The sequence below is a fragment of the Podarcis filfolensis genome, assembly GCF_964270895.1.
Source record: "Podarcis filfolensis genome assembly, chromosome: Z".
In the NCBI taxonomy this organism is placed as follows: Eukaryota; Metazoa; Chordata; class Lepidosauria; order Squamata; family Lacertidae; genus Podarcis; species Podarcis filfolensis.
Genome location: NC_139617.1, coordinates 43,658,709 through 43,675,901, shown reverse-complemented (window position 1 = coordinate 43,675,901; position 17,193 = coordinate 43,658,709). Strand labels below are relative to the sequence as shown.

Below are 17,193 nucleotides of genomic sequence, written 5' to 3'. Positions count from 1 at the left end.
TTATTGGCACCTCCAGATCGGACTGAGAGAGACTCCTGTCTGAAACTCAGTAGAGTGGCCACCAGCCAGTGTAAGCAATGCTGAACTAAATGGACCAAGTGGTCTGACTATGTATAATTTAAATGGGTATATTCTAAGAACAAACTGGGTATTCACAACCCAAAATGTTGGTCATGTTATGGTGCACATACGTATTATTTATTTATTTATTAAATTTATATCCTGCCTTTCCTCCCCAAGGAACCGTGGTGGCAAGTACACAAATCTTTATACAAATGGATTATGTAAAAAGAGTTCCAGTGCAGATTCCCCTTTAAAGTTGCAGTTTCCAGCATCTGCTATGGTGGAGTTGTGCTTGAAAATTCGACCACTAATGCACTTTCCAAAATAAATATATTGAGGAACAAGATAGGGTTTTAGATGTGTTTAGAGGGACAACAAACAATCAAGAGAGCTTACCCAAACAGAGGTGATGGTTTCCAGATGAACAGGCTGCCTGGGTAGGTAATTAGCTGTTGTGGTTCCCACCAATCCACAATAATTTTGGAAACATTAGGCTAACATTAGAGAACCTTGCGTGCACAAAGCAGTCTGCCCAACCTGACTGCTGACTGTTCTAATCTTATTTTGCATTCCAAGGCGGAGAAGAATTTCTGGGTAAATGACCCTCAATTCATAATGTGTCTGAGCATTACAAGCTGGGCAAATTTTCATTCTGAACTTTGACAGTGTTGCTACTTACCAAGGAATATTAAATAGCTAAGCCAATTTCTTCTGTTCACACTTGCACCTCACCCCATGTGAATTGTATGCTTTTCCCGTTCTTTAATAATAATAATAAAATAGTTTGGTATAAAGCATGCCCCCCCACCACAAAATCTTGATAAAGGGCTGTATCTGACTATGTTCTCCTTAGAGTGCACCCTCTGGAATCAGCAGACCCTAGTTGTGTACATTAATTCCAGTGGGTCTGCTCTGAGTAACATTGAATACAACTCAAAAATGACACCTCAAAAAGGTGTCAACTTAAAAAACAACTTCTGGATCTCCAGTGGAAAGGCCTTAGTTAGTCTAAGGGAAATTCACAGATCTGAGAAATTTCAGAGAAGAGAGGCATGTTCTAGATTTGTCTGGTTCTAATTTGGGTGTTGCTAGTTTGCTGCCCTTAAGATTTTGTTGGACGCCCATCAACACTAACCAAGGTGGTCAGTGGTCAGGGATGGTGGGAGCTGCAGTCTAGTAAAGTATCGAGGGCACCATTTTGGCTATCCCTGTTCTAACTGGACAGTGTTGGTCATCAAGTCTTAAGTACATGTGCCTCACAAGGATACTGTGAGGACAGAACAGGAATAGTTTTTTAACCTGCCTTTAAGCTCTTATCTATTCTTCTAAATACATTTAATACTAACATCACATTACATTACATTGTGCTTGGCACTGCAGTTCATATTTGGGGTTGTGTGGTGTCATATTTGTGTGATGTCAGCTATTCTGTGAAGCCAAGAGTGTGGCAGTTTTAATTGCATTTGTGGTGCCATCTGACAGGGCAAATTGGAGAGAAGTCTTTTGGCTTGCTAACTACAGAAATCTGAGTGTGCATACTTGCTCACTTAAGAACAGGCACCCAGTTTCATTCTCTGACACCATAACTACGCATGGGTTGTGCAGTGCAGCCCCACCCCATATAATCAGTCACATGACACAGCACACACACAGCATCTGAATGGCAATACCCATTAATTTTGAAGGGACCAGGCCCCTTCAAATATTTTATGGGGCGGGGGGGGGAGGGACCTCAGCCCCTAGGAGTTAGCTCCTATGGTACAATGTATAAATGAGTAGCTTGGTTTAAAAATAATGACCCTTGGTCATCGCCGAGATTCTAGGATAAAAGCCAAGAGCTTCTCAGTCTCATGAATATTGTTCACATTTATATTTGCATAATATCATTAGCTGTAGTGATTGATTGCTATAGTTTAGAATGTAATTTGTTTCATAATTGCTAACTAGAATTTTTGTAATGGATGGATTTGTTCTACTAAATTAGTGGTTTTAATATTTGGCCAATATTTGGCCAATTGAGCAAGGGCTTTTCTTTAGAGTGGTCAAACACCGACCATTATAATATCACATTCTAAAGACCAGTGCAATAACATCTAAAGGAGTTGGTCATTCAAACTTTTGCTACCATCAGTCCAGGCTGTCTTTTACCATAAGGTTTTTTGGTGAGGGGGAGAGGGGGAATAAGGGTTAGAGGAGTGGGTGTTTTTGCCTGAGCTCCTTGGAAGATGGTTGAGGAAATTTATAATTGCTGTATTTTTCCGTGTATAACACACCCTCGTGTATAAGACGCTCCCTATTTTGGGGGACTAAAAATTAAGAAAATGGGGGGAGATTGCCCCCATGTATAAGACTACCCTCCTTTTATAACATTATTTTTTAGTAAAAAAAACCCCTAGTCTTACACATGGAAAAGTACGGTAAGTATAAGTAAAATAGGTCCTTGTGTACCATCACAGGTTGAAGTCTGCACTGTGAAAGTGAATGGAGGCAAGAAAACCAGCCAAACCAATCCTTCCTTGTTAACTTTGCTGTTGCCTCCTCTGCTCACTCAGTTGCTTGGAACTCTATGGCTGCTCAGCTAGCTGTTATAATCAAGGCTGCACCAACCACATAAGCACAATGTTAGCGGCTTCTGTTCGCTTAGCTAGGATCCCAAGAACAAGTGAAATGATAAAACTCTCACTTTCCAGACAGGGCTACGTACAGTGCTGTGAAAAATATATTTTATGTCTGGTTTAAGTCTAAGGAGTCTCGTATGGCAGAACAACTCTAGCCCTGCCCCATAGCAACAAAATCCCACTTCCTAACCTGAATTATCTGTTTCATCAGTTATTAGCAGAACATCCACCAAGCTACTTAATGTCGTCTGTCACCTACAATGACATCTCTGTCTATTTAGCTGTCCCTATGTATGGGTTTCTCATGTTGCCAGGGCATGACCTCAGTTTATATACAGTACTGTATTTCTTCCTTAGCAGGTGCATGAAATTCTAGGTCTCCTGATAGTACTGTTATTGCTACTGAGGTTCAGATGAAGGTTTCTGTAGCAGTTGACAAACAGAAGTGTTTTGAGCGGATTTCCATGGTGCTGTTCTCCCCCACGCCCTCTTAAAAATACGGACATTGGTTACATCACCTCTTATATACCTCATAAAAAAGGTTTTTTTATTTGTAGCTTTAGTGCTTTTTCAATGTTTCACTACCAAAGGTTATGGACTGTTTCTCTGTTGTCAGAACTAAAATGAACACATTTTTCAAAAGCAAAATGATTATTGTGTGTGTGTGTGAAACCTTGGGTGGGTTAGCTTAACTTGTCCCACAGTTCAAACCTTTTTCACTTGTGCTCCTGTTTTCCCTCTCCTGTTTTGGAAGGTTTTTGTGGGAAGGCTAGAAATTGAATTCTATCTTCAAGTTATACCTTACCAGGAGAACATATTACGCTCTACATTTTGGTTTCTGAGATAACTCAGCTTTTGAATTCAACTAGAAAAAAGAAGTAGTTAATTTATAGCTTCGAAATTAAAAAATAATGAACCATTTGGCCTAACCTTCTGTCCTGATGGCAGATGAATTTATACAAGGATTGGCTTCAGGCATAATGGAAAGCCATGATTTGTTTGGCCAAACCATGGATTGTCTTAATGTCTGAACCTAACTCTGCCCACAAACTGTGATTTGTTTTGAGACTAATAGTCCAAGACATCAAAGTTGAAGGTGATTTGTAAACCACACTTCCTGCTGTGGCTTGCTGTTCATGACTGAATTCACATATCATTAAGCCATAGGTATTTATTATAATATTTCATTTTGTAAGATTTTTTTAAACCCACCCTCCATCATAAGATCAGGCTACATAGAATATGCAGTTTTAAAAGCAAATGTAAGCAATACAATAAATCATGTAAAATTCATCTAAATGGACCAGAATAAAATACATTCTGTGTTTTTTTTAAATGATATTTATTCAGAGTTTCAAGAATACAGAAAAGAGAAAAAAAACAAAAAAGAAGAAAAAATACATAAAAACCAATACAACAACACCACAACAAAAAAGAAAAATACAAATCCCATATTACATCTTTCATTTGCTTATTTCCTTGACCTCCTCACACCTCCCTTTTTGTATTCTAGCTTAATTAGTTATTTCAGCAAATTCTTTCCATCTTTCTCAATTTTTATTTGAATAATTTATCTTGACAGTCTAGCCTATTAATTAACTCAGCAAATCCTTTCCATCTTTAACCATATTCTGTTATTTAATTTGCCTTAATTTGTTTAACCTTATCTTACCATAAAATACCTTTGAGTTTAAAACTTAATACTTATTTATACATAACTCCTTATATCATTTCTACTAAAGCCAGATATTTTCATTCCAACATTTCCCCTAATATTCATTAATTTTACACTAATTCCCAAAATAATTTTTTTTTCTTTATAGACTTTCTTCTAATTTTCATTCAACGTCCCTTCTTCCTGGTCTCGGGTTATGTCAGGCTTTACTGTCCATTCCATCCAGTCCATCAACCTGGTGATCTTATGTCCGAGGCCCTTAAGTCTCTTCCATGCCCCTTCTGCAGATTTTCTTCTTGTTTATACTTGCACTTTTCCTTGTCCTTTGTTGATCTCTTTCTTAATTTCTTTCCTTTCTCCTTGAGGAGTAGATCCCTGGGGGATTCCAGCCGATAGTTATTTCCATCTCCCCTCATCAGACCAGCCCATTCCCCACAGTCCCACTCCCCGCAATCATCAATGTAATCCAAAAAATAGTTAACAGCATATTTCAAAGTCCCTCCAAAGTTAAGAGCCTCCTCAGCTCCCGGCTCCCCCTGGCCCACTCCAAATTCAATCTTCAAAGACAGCAGCTTATGCTCCTGCAGGGCCTCGGATCTCTCCATTTGCATTGCTTGAGGTGCATCCGCCACCTCCTCCATTATCATCTGCCCTTGCACTTGCCCAGTCGAACCAGTTTCCTGAGTTGGTCCCAGTATGATTTCTGTGTCAGTATTCCCTGTTTGTCCACATTTACTGACTACAACAGTCATCAAATCCAACTTCTCATTCATCAGATCCATCTTCTCATGCAAATGCTCCAGCAAAGCATTTGTTTTACAAAAAGCCAGCACCAAGACTTCCTCCCAACACATTTTTATTCAAGGTCAGAAGACTGGTCCCACGATCTTAATCTCGCAGCTGTAAAGTCCCCTAGTGGACTGCAGCAACAAATTAACAAGCTCCCTCTAGAGGAGACAATTTCTATTTGTGTCCATCTTTTTAAACATATCCAACAAAGGAAAGTTACTTTCATTTTTCAAATATTTTGTTTCTTTAGGATGCAAAAGGCAACATTGGAATCAGTTTGTTTCTCTTTTTTTTTTTTGCTATCTGTCAAAATGTTCCATTCACAGTCAATGAACGTCTCCAACAATTTCTGTCTCTGACACCCCGTTCCCAGGTTTGAGACGGTGGAAACTTACTTTTCTTTTACTCTTTCTCCTGCAGGCTTGAACAGTCAAAATTTCCCCCCCTTTTCTCCTGCTTCCAAGGGGGTTTTAGTGGTTATAAATGAAGGAGATTTCGACCTTTACAAACAACTTTCCAGGCTATTAGCTTACAAGGTTTTTGCTTCAGTCTATTTACAAAAAGCGGAAGGCGGACTTCCTGTTTTAAACCTTCCCGCTTCAATGCCAAATTAGAATGTTTCTTGATCCAATTTTCCGTTTTCTACTCACGGGTACTTGTTTTAGAGTCCAATTGTCCACAGGAAAAAGTCAGCGCTCTCCGGCAATGGCTATGCGGCTTCCCTCCGTGAAAGTAGCAATCAGTTCGCAGCACCGCGCCGCTCACCCCACTTCGCTCTGGAGCCCCAAAATGGGGTTCCCCACGAGTAGGGGAGGCGCTTCTGGTGCCCTGCCGAACCCCACGTTCCCAGGCTTCCTCCACCTGGGATTTCTAGCGGGTCCCCACCTTCGCCGCAGCGGGAAGACCCAGTTTCCACGGAGCCAGTTCCTCCAGTCGGAGGAACTCCGCCATTCGCCGATGGCACTAACCCGGAAGTCAGAATAAAATACATTCTGTAAAAGAAGTGGATCCCACAAAACAAGGTACCTTACCTGTCAAAGGTCAAGGTAAGAAAGTGTACCTACAGCATATAGCAGGAGATGTACAATAAAGATTCTAGATGTACCTCAGTAGGAAGTTCCACAGTTTAAGGACTGTCACAGAAAAAGCCTTCTCCTGTGCCACCATTTTTAGGTGAATTGCCTCCCTCTGCAGACAAGGTTGGTAGGGATGTTTGGATATTTGGGGCCTAAGTCGTTTAGGGATTTAAACACTAATGTTAGCACCTTGAATTGGGTCTGGAAATGAATGGGCGATCAGTGCAGCTACTTTAAAACAGGGATTATATAGGCACTAAATGAAACCACAGCCACTAATCTGGCCTGGTTGAAATTTCTGAATCATATTCGATGGCAGCCCCACAATAGAGTGAGTTGCAGTAATCCAGTCTAGAGGTTACCAGAGCATGAAATACAGTGAGCAACTCACTCTTGTCTAAGAGGGTCTGCAGCTGGTGAACCAGCCAGAGATGGAAGTGGGCAACCCTGGGTGCAGAGGCCACCTAAAGCCTCCACTGACTGTGCTGGATCCGGGAGCACTTCCAAGCTACAGACCTCATCCTTCCAGGGGAGTTCATTCCCATCCAGAGCAGGCCATCTCTCTACCTCCTTTACTAGTGAATGTGGAACAGATAACACCTGACTTTTCAAGAATTTGATATAATTTATTGGCTCACATCCAGCCTATCACTGCTTCCAAGCACTAGCCTAGCACTTTTGCCTCCTCTCCTGATTTGGATGGATAAAAAAGATAGCATTGGGTGTCATCTGCATAATGGTGACACTTTACTCCAAATCTCCTGATGACAGCTCCCAGTGCTTTCGGATAGGTGGGCAGTGAACTTCTGCACCTCAAAAAGATTCTGCACTGTGGAGATGGGGGTGAACTTACATATCTATGAAGCCAATCTCTGAGCATATGGTGGGGGAGGCAAACAACTAGTTCAAGATCCTGGCTTGCCTGTTAAAGTCTAGAAGCTCAAACCATGGTTTTGCCAACACCTAAAGCATCTTGAGTGTATGTTTGCTGAGACTTCCCTTGAAAACCACAGAAGGCACGTTTATATCTTACCAAAGTACTTTATTCCACAATTTGGGTCTGGGGTACCTGATTAATTGCTTTCTCTTATATGTACGTTAAGGTCTTCCCTGAAACTCTTTTCTATGTGCCTCTACCATCTGATACACTCTGTTCTCAGGAGAGAACATAATGTATAAAAGAACCCTGCTGGATCAGGCCAAAGGTCCTTCAAGTCCAGCATCCTGTTCTCACATCAGCCAACTAGGTTGCTCATGGGAAGCCTGCAAGCAGGACCTGAATGCAACAGTGCTCTCCCCATCTGTGATTCCATGCAGCTTGTCCATCCCACTTTTGGCCCCAGGCAAGGGTGTTTCTCCTGTCCAGCTTTTGGGATTTTACAATACAGATTTTTATTAATGAAGTATTGCTGCTGATAGTTGTGTTGAGTTTTGCTTCTTTGGTGGTTCTTTTTATTGTGTCTTATTGGTGCTTACTGATACTTGTTTTGTTGTAGTTTAAACATTTCTTATTAGTTGCCTTGTGTGACTTTGTAGATCAAAAGGCAAAGCACAAATATTTTAATAAAATTGAGTAGGAAATTCTTTCATATGTTTTCATAAATCTTTCCCCCTTTAGTTCAAAACTCTTTCTGCTTGTCTGGCCTAGGAAAGCTTGGGCAATTGTTCCCCCTATTGTTTCAGAGATTAAGAATCTGTGGATTCCCTTCTGATCATCATTATTCCTTTCTGCACAGCATCTTGAGTCTTCTAGGTCCTGCATTATGTAATCAAATTATCTGTGGAAAAGTACAGTGTGTTCTAAATGAGATATTACAAAGGCAGAGTAGAACAGTATTATTAATCCCCAAGTCTTCGAAAATGATGCTCCTGTTGACAGAGCCCTGAATCTGACCCTCATGCTCAGCACATATAACCGATGGGACATTAACTATATTAAGCTTCCCTAATAATTCTTAATATAGATTTGTCTTTTTGCTGCCCATGCACCTCATGTTGACATTTTTCACTGAACTACCCAGTGTGACCCACAAGTTTTCTCTTGGGTACTCAGTTCAGAGATTTGTGGTTATGGAGGATTGATTAGTGAAAACAGCCATTAAGTATACAGTGGCAGTGTTAGAAAAGTTAGTTCAGGCTGAAACTTAGCTGTTTCAACAGAATGTAAATATACTCTAAAACACAACAAAATACCTCCCTCCCGCCCAGCAGTCAACATTGAGTCTCAGAAGATTTGCCCTAATGGCCAGCTATGCAGGCCAAATGTATTATGAAAGGGGTGCCACATTTCAAAAAGTGAAAATCCAGAAAGAAAAGTTGTTGAGCAAAGTCCAAAAAAAAAAAATGAAGTTTTTGAGCTAAGGCAGATCTCCAAAAACAACACTGCCAACATGGGTTGCCATATGTGCAGATTTTTCTGGATGTTTAAGTGATTTCAGCCCAGACACTGTTTCTGATGACCAATCTTGCCAGCTATGTCCGGGAAATTCCAGACGTATGGCAACCCTATATTATGAGTAGGGGTTGGGGCATAAATGTGATCAAGGTGGCAGTTAAAGGCAAACGTACCTAATCTACACATACTGAAACAATATGTGACATTGCCATCCTTTGAAATTAATACTTCTCTGAATTTTGTGCTGCAACTCTCCAATCAAATAGTGCGCGAAAATGCATATACTAGGCTAAAGTTTGCATAAAATGCATGTAATAATGAAAATGACATACACAGATGCATCATAATATGGAAACTCTAAAAGAGAAAATAAGCTTTGCAAAAATGTGTATGTAAGGAGAAATTCACACTTAAGTTTTGATGAATTTTCATAAAGACTTTTTTAAGTTTACAAACTGATTTGGATAACTGAAAATATTGGGAAACTGAGAAACTGAAATTGACTGATTTGCCAATTCCCAACTATAGTTAATACCAATGTCCTTGTAAAAAACCAGTGCTTCAGTTTTCCTTTGTAATTAGGCAGAACTGAAATATCCTTTTGATGGGAGAAAGTCATTTTCACCTTGTTTTATCAGGGAGGGGGCAGTTTAAAAGATAAATGGTTTAATGTTTCTGTCCACTTTGTTCCACAAGCACACATTCTCTCCCGATGGAGGATGCAGTTAAGCCTTCTCAGCTTTTGGAAGACATCATATTTGATAGTTTCCCAAAACACAGCAGACTCTGCAGTCCTGAGCAATGGCACTTACTCCCTAGTAAGTGTGGTTAGGAATGCAGCTTAAGTTTTCATTCAAGGAGCAACTTAAGAGTATTTAATCTCTATGTACTGGGAGATGTTTATTACAAGCACTATAGATTAAACATATTTATTGCTTTGCCCTGATTGAGCTGTCCTAGATGGATTTCAGCCAGGTGTGGGGAGTGTTGATTTATATTGGATGGCTAGACTGGAATACCAAGAAGACTTATCAGCAGTTTTTACAGCTTGTTCCAACAAGCGTAGTTTGGATAACCTTGGATCATTTTGATTTCTTATCAGAATCCAGTCCTTAATACCTTTTAGTAACCAAGCAAAACTAAGAAGCCTTAGCAACTAAAGGTGCTTGTTTTGTGGCTTCTCCGGCATATAAAACTACTGGCCCCTGGCCAGAAAAGTAGAATTCTGGAAAACAGTAATATAGTATGCATTGGATGTAAGAATTCCCAATGTAATGTAAGCATGCTCAAACCACGTCCTTAAATATTTAAAGGAAGTCCCTTGTTCTGAAGTGTTTCCATCCAGTTGAAATAAGGAGGAGGAGTGCCAAAGGCCCTGAATGCTTCCTTGTAATTTTGCAGTTGCCAACATGGTGCCTGTGAGCACAACAACAGCCATAAGGACCTCTCCGGTACCCATGAAACCTTTGAGCTCACTCGCTGCCTATTTAGCATGAGGTTGTGAGGCCCCCCTTTTGAGCAGTAGTGATGAAGCAGGAAAGAGTATTGTTTTCTGCCACATCGCCTTTCAACTCCATGAAGTGACCTGGAGTGAAAGAAATTCTCTGGCTATTTCCCCCAATGCCCCACTCCCCAAACTTTGCTATGGGAAGGTTTCCCTTTTTTCAATCCACTAGTAACAATGAATGGATGCTAATTAGACAAGCTTTGCGGTTCCGAAACTTTCTACCTCCAGGATCTGCTTGAGAGGCGACAATTAGTATAGCAGGCAGATGCAAAGTTTGTCCTAATCAGTTAGCAGTTACTAGAATCATTTTCCATTACTACCTAATCCATCTTTGAAGACTGCCAAATTCTTTGCCATAACAATATCTTTGTTACAACAAGGAGTTCTATAGCTTAAATTTCCTATAGGTAAGTCCATACATTGACCCTGGACTTAGCCTTCCATAATGATAATTTTACTACAGTGGTACCTTGGTTTTCGAACGTCTTGGAAGTTGAACATTTCGGTTTTTGAATGCTTTTCTGAAGTCAAACATGCCATGCAGCTTCCGTATTGAGTTTTCCGTAAGTAAATGCTTCTGGTTTTTTAATGTTTTGGAAGTCAAACGGTCTTCTGGAACAGATTACGTTCGAAAACCGAGGTACCACTGTATTTATACCCCACACATCTTACTGGGTTGCCCCAGCTACCCTGGCAGCTTCCAACATAACTCCATACCCTTCAACATTTCTCTAATGAAAATAGGAACATTCTAAGGAAAAGCAGGACATTCCAGGATCAAATCATAAACCCGGATGGCTTCTCTAAATCAGGGATGCCCTTGGGAAAAAGGGACAATTGGAGGGTCTTCCTTTCCTGCTTCTCCTTTCACACTCAACTTGTGCCCTACTCCACTTCCAGGCTGCATGTGCATTCATCCTTCCTTCTTGTACATGCACCTACAGCAGACTTCTTCTTGTATATTTGTTCTTTCTGTTCCTAGTTAGTTAGTTGGTTTGAAATGAACTTTTCTCTCTAAAATTCTACTCCTGGCCTGCTCCAGCCTTAAACCTCAGAGGAAGGAGACTTCCATGCCCCATAACTTTCCTTTTCTTCTTTAACTTCCCTTTTCCTCATAACTTCCCTTTTCTGCCTTGTTCTGGCAGAGGCTTGTGATGTGGCCAGGGTGCAGGTGGGCAAGTGAGGTGGCATTTAGCAGGCTGCAGCACTGATGCTCCCCATTTGGGAAGCAGAATGCTGCACCACAGTGCCCCTTGGGTTCTGTCTCTGCCACGAACTTCCTTAGCCACAACATTTGAGAAACTGTGACCCAGCCATGAGGTCTCCTGTCTTCATTCTGTGTGTACCACTTGGTTGTTCTCCATATTTTCTTCACAATTTCAGAGTCTGCTGTCTACTGCTATCAGTATTAATATTTAATGCTTGTTTAGCATCATTCACATCCTAGACGCCGTACAGAAAGCAGCAGTAATATGGTCCCTGCCCACAGGGCTTACTGTCTTTATTAAACATACGAAACAGGAAGGGGGGGTGGAGAGAGAGAGTGGGAGGGAAATGGTAATGAAAAGCCTGAACGATGAAGAATCAGAAGTGTTGCAGTGGGTAGAGTAGTGCCTAGGAAATGCTTTTCAAAACAAACGGATGTTCAGGAATGACTCAGGAGACCAATGCAGTTTGATGTAGGCAAGTTCTAAATGTGTATCTATGAGTAGTGTTGGATAGATCACTGTATTTCTGCTACGTCAGTTTCTGCCTGTGTTCATTCATAAGTCTGTAATGACCTGTTCCTACAGTACTCTGAGGTAAAATCAACATGAGGTTATTTTGTCCTAAATTTTGCACAGTTTTTTTTATGCATTTTGGCATGTTATTTGGGTTGAGGATTGTATTGTGAGCTTTTGTGAAGTGCAGAATTGGAAGGACAATTATATTCTGGCCCAGGTATTATATTGGCACATGTGATATCTGTTGGCTCACTTAAAAGCTTTCAAGGAAGATTGAATACACATTTTTAATAAACAAGCAAACAAAGCATTGTTAATTTATCAGGGAAGAGCATGTGTCCTGCATGCAGAAGGTCTCATGTTCAATTCCTGGCATCTTTAGGCAGGACTGGGAGAGATTTCCCGTCTGAAACCCTGGGGAACTGCTTCCAGTCCAGTCGATGTGCACAGTACTGCGGTAGATGACCCTGCGGGTTTGATTCAGTATAAGGCAGCTACCTATGTTGCTGTTGTTGATAGGCGTTTATTCCCCAGCTCTCCTGAAGTATTCAGATAGGACCATTAGATGGAAGTTTGTGTTTCCTGTCCTTGTTCCTGGTTGGATAATGAGCGACCTGGGCCACTAACTGTCCTCGTTGGGGATTCAAGTGGCAATGCCTCTGTCTTGGATATGTCGATAGAATAATTAGCAAAGTGCTGAGTAAGGGAGTTTGCAATAATGGTTTAACCTTGTCTCTGTCAAGGGGGAAAACAGCAGCTGGGTATTCAGGCAGCTATAGAACAGTGGGAGTTTTGTGAGGAGGTGGAGGGGGATAAGTCTGATGGACAGGTAAGCTAAGCTCCACGCAAAGGGTTTCACTTTCTTGATAGGGTCTGCTTTGCCTGTTCATATCTGTTCCACCAGCTTAAACTCACATCAGCTATCTTTTCAGTACTGCAAAATGGGGAGTTTGTGCTGGGGGCCAGTGTTGTAGAAAGGAAAATGAACTTGCGTGGAGCAGAAAACCTCTCTTGCGCAGAGGGGCATATGAGTCCTTGACACGAGCAGAATTTTAAAATATTGAAGTCTGTAGCTGTTGGCTACAATCTTTCCAAGAGCAGCTACTGCATATCTTAATTCTGAAGCCAGGGGCAAGCCCCTTTTAAGACTAGAAGATTGTACATGGCTGCTCCTTTTGCTTGTATTCATGAGTATCTTTCAGAAATGGTGTAGGATCTTTCAGTTTCAGCTCATTTTTGGTAGCTGAGCCTAAGCAGGTTGAGTGTTTTATGTTCTGCTGTTGGCAATGTTTGTACTAGTTTTAATTTGCTGTTATTTGGAAGAGGTTTTGCGTGCAGTGTATACGTGTTTATCACCAGGAGCTTCTGAGATACGAGTGGCCTAATAAAGTTGCATCAAATTGAATAACCTAAAATTTGGGCAACTGGCCCAGGGTCACCAAACCATCTGGGGTTCAATTCTAAGGGTCGAAGCCAGACATTGTGAATGACTTGCTTCTCATTATATAAGGATTTGAAATGGTTTTCCTGTCTTAATAGCCTGTGGCTTGATTAAAACATAATGGTAATCCATGTTATCCTGCTATGTCAGGTGTTGGGAACCTTTTGCCCTCCAGATGTTCCTGAACTACAACATCCATCAACCTTGGCCATTGACCATGCTTGCTGGGGCTGATGGGAGTTGTAGTTCAGCAACATTTGGAGGGACAAAGTTTCCCCATAATTGTGCCATGTGAATGAGCTGTAGTGAGCCTTGGACTCAATGTGCTCCTCCTTCCCACTTCTCTTTCATGGCTGCAAAGAGAAGACCTGAAGCATTCATTTCTGACAGGCCACTGTTCTCCCTGCCATCCAAAGGAGTTTGTTTATCTAGTGATCTGAAACCACTGTTTTATCCTGGTTTATTCTCACTAAAATTAGAATTTAAACAAACAGTTCCTGAGCTTGGGCACAGGATGTACCTAGGGGTTGGTCAGGTTGGCCACTGCCAAGGGCGCAGGCCTGGGTGGGGGGCACAAAAATTGTGCTTCTCCACTCTGGCTCATAGTGATTCGGAGTCCACCCTGGGCTGCTCCTCCACTGCTCTGGGTTGCTGGGCAAGGCATGCAGGCTCCTCTGTTCACCTCGGTGTAGGAATCCAGTTGCTGGCATAGGGCATCACTGCAGCAGAGTGGGCACTGATTTGTAGGAGAAGGAAAAGGGAAGAGGAAGAGGTAGGGGGTGAAAGGGAAAGCAGTGAGCAGAAGGAGGGAGGCAGAAAGGCAGGCAGGCGGACCAACGGGGGGCGGGGGAGAGGAGGAGCAGAGCAGCCAAACTCCAATGGCTCTGGGATGCAAAAGGCAACAAAATGCAAACTTTTTAAATTTCTGGTCCATGATCTCTCCCAGCTTTGGAGGCGCTAGGTACGCCTCTGCTTGTACATTGCAGGAAACTCAAGCTTTGTTTGAAACCAGAATCAACAATCTTTGTATGAAGCTTTGAAAGAGAAAAAGAGAATGGGTGGGAGTGTGGCATTCACACTCTTTATTCATGTAGCTGGAAATCATAATATCCCATTATGTCTGAACTTGGCCACAGGGTGGGCAGGATCCCGCTGCCTTTTTCCCAGAAGGTCCACAATGCAGAGGGCTTCACTGGACACCTTTGCTGTGAAAGATGTAGCAGACTTCCCCAACCTGATGCCTTCCAGATATTTCAGACTACAACTCACATCAACTCTAGCTTGCACGGCCAACAGATGGAGTGTTGCAAATTGTAGAAGAAAACATCTGTAGAGCACCAGGTTGAGGAAGGCTGATCTATAGCACATTGTCAAAGGGCATGATAAGAGCTGTTCAACAGTGGAATGAGCAACCTTGGAAGGTGGTGGACTTTTATTGGAGGTTTTTAAGCAAAGGTTGGATGACTATCTGACAGGGATTCTTTAGCTGTGATTCCTGCATTCTAGGGAATTGGACCAGAAAATCCTTGGGAATCCTTTCAAACTCTGCAATCATATGATATTGTGAGCAGTTACATGCAGTTACATGATCTTTAAGCTTGGGTACTGTTGAGAATGGGAGTTGCTGAGAGATACCCAGGAAGAAGCCCTTTTCAACAGTATCTAAATATACTGAACAACTCTTTGTTTCTGTTCTTGCAGAGATGTCCGGAACGGTTTCTGACATTTCCTTGGTACACTGGAAGCAGCAGTGGCTGGAAAATGGCACCCTCTATTTCCATGTCTCTATGAGCAGTGCTGAACAGCTCTCTAGGAACACACCGCCGACCCTGCAGGAGCCATCAGAGATTGTGGAGGAACAGATGCATATTCTCCACATCTCCGTCATGGTGAGTGACCACCATTCTCCCCTTTACCATCTCAAAGACACCCCTCTTTTCTTGTCACCCTCCTCATTCAGCTTCTTCTGAAAAGAATAATAGAATCATAGAGTTGGGAGGGACCATGAAGATCATCTAGTCCAAGCCCCTACAATATGCATCTGTCCCTCATTGGGATCAAACCTGCAGACTTGGTGTTATCAGCACCATGCTGATTACTGACCAACTGCTCTATCTATGGTCATAAGTGGATTTGATTTATGTGTATATCCATATAACTACAACTGTATCTTTATTCACACTGCTTTTCTGCGTAAGTTACAGCCTTGCTATAAAACCACAGCAAAATACAATGGAAGCAAGCAGGCATGACAGGTTAAAATGATATTCAGATAAAAACATCTACCCAGCAAAGGCAAAATGTCTGCTGGAATAGTAATAGTAATAATAATAATAACACCTTCATTCACCAGCAGAAAACAGCAGGAGAAGGTGGATAGCTAAACTTCAGTGGGGGGAAGGTGTTCCACAAGTTGGGTGCCACCACAGAGAATGCCCTCCCTAGTTACTGCCAACCACTCTTCCACCACAGGGAACAGAGGAGGGCTTCTCTGCCAGATCCTAGGCAGCAGTCAGGTTAGCATGGGAGGAGGGCTATTTGGGGTTATTTCTTTGTAAAGGGAATATGCCTTGAGCAGTGAATGCTGGTCTATCAGAATTAACTGCCCCATCAACCTCATTCTGCCCTCAGCCAGCCCCTATGTGCCTGCCTTCTTGCTTATGACTAACCCAGGGAGTGGACCTGACTGACCCTGACTGGGTCAGCTTCCTTCTCATTGTAGAATGCAGCAAGAGACCAAACCAAACGAGGATTAGTTGCCTCTGCTTGTTATTGGTTTTGTCCCCACCTATCCTTGGTGCCTGTGCTTTCTGCCTTACCAGTCCCAAGGGACATCAGCTGCTTCTGGCCTTGAGTGTATTCATGATTAAACTCCACTGCTCTTAAAAGTTCCAGGCTGGTCCACTGCCTCTGGGTACTGTGGAGCCAAATTTCCTTTTTAAATTATTTGACAAGAGCAGCAAAGTGTGGCCTGGGGGAGTTTGGAGGGATGTTCTCTCTAGGGCAAGGGTAAATGCTAGATGACAAATAGGATGACAACTTCAACATGCCTTTGTTGTCATTATCTCTTGTATAACTCAAAACATGTGAACTGAAGACTTCAGTGCTGTCAGAAGAGCATGGCTTTTCTATGCTATATTCAGTCAGATAAAGACAAAGCAATGGGACAACATATACTGTACCTTGATGCTTTTTAAAGTTTGATCACACTCATCAAGCAGGTATCAGCAGCACAGTGGTATTTTAGGGGGGTTTTGTTTTTTGCTGTTTGCACTGAGAAAGCAAATCTGTTATTGCAGCACCCTGCAAATCAAAGCTTTATCACTTCAAGGCTTTTTGTTGTTAAGGCTTTTTTAAAAGCTGCCGCTTGCCACTGTGCAGACTTTCTGGGATTGAGAAGAGAGACTTCTGGAATAGTAGTCTCTGACTGGTGTTCTTCAGAGAGAAGGCAAGGGGGAGACACAGGTGATGTCTGAACTCCTCTCACCTGTATAAGATGCTCATGATGGGTAGCTTTGTGATAACCTATCCAAGGAACAGTAATTGATTCCACCTTAACTTCAGCTGTAAATTGCCACAGTTCTGCTTGCACAGCTGCTGTAGTGGGGATTAATCCACTGTTATTTCTTTTTCGCTTTTGCCAAGAAGAGTAGTGCCCGTGTTGTGGTACCTGTGTTGAGTATAGAGTTCTTTCTATATTTTTTTATTTTTGCATGTTTTAGTTTGGGGGAAAGGCAAGGAGGTTGTGATGGTGGGAAGAATGCGATAGAGGCATATAATGTTACGCATTGTGTGGATAAAGCAGATTGGGATATGTTTTTCTTCCTCACTTGGGACAGATAAAAGGAAGTACTTCACACAGCACATCATTGAACTATGTAGTTTACTTCCACCAACTTGCAAGG

At 41.9% G+C, this 17,193-nt stretch overlaps 1 protein-coding gene across 2 annotated transcripts in view; it reads left to right on the top strand.

The window, feature by feature from the left end:
* The window catches only part of ASTN2 (astrotactin 2), a 656,937-nt gene that overhangs the window by 128,571 nt on the left and 511,173 nt on the right, over positions 1-17,193 (top strand). For both annotated transcript variants that reach the window (XM_083597178.1, XM_083597179.1), the window contains exon 2: positions 14,990-15,177. In XM_083597178.1, coding sequence (XP_083453304.1) covers positions 14,990-15,177 — 188 coding nt within the window. The remainder of the gene's footprint in view (positions 1-14,989; positions 15,178-17,193) is intronic.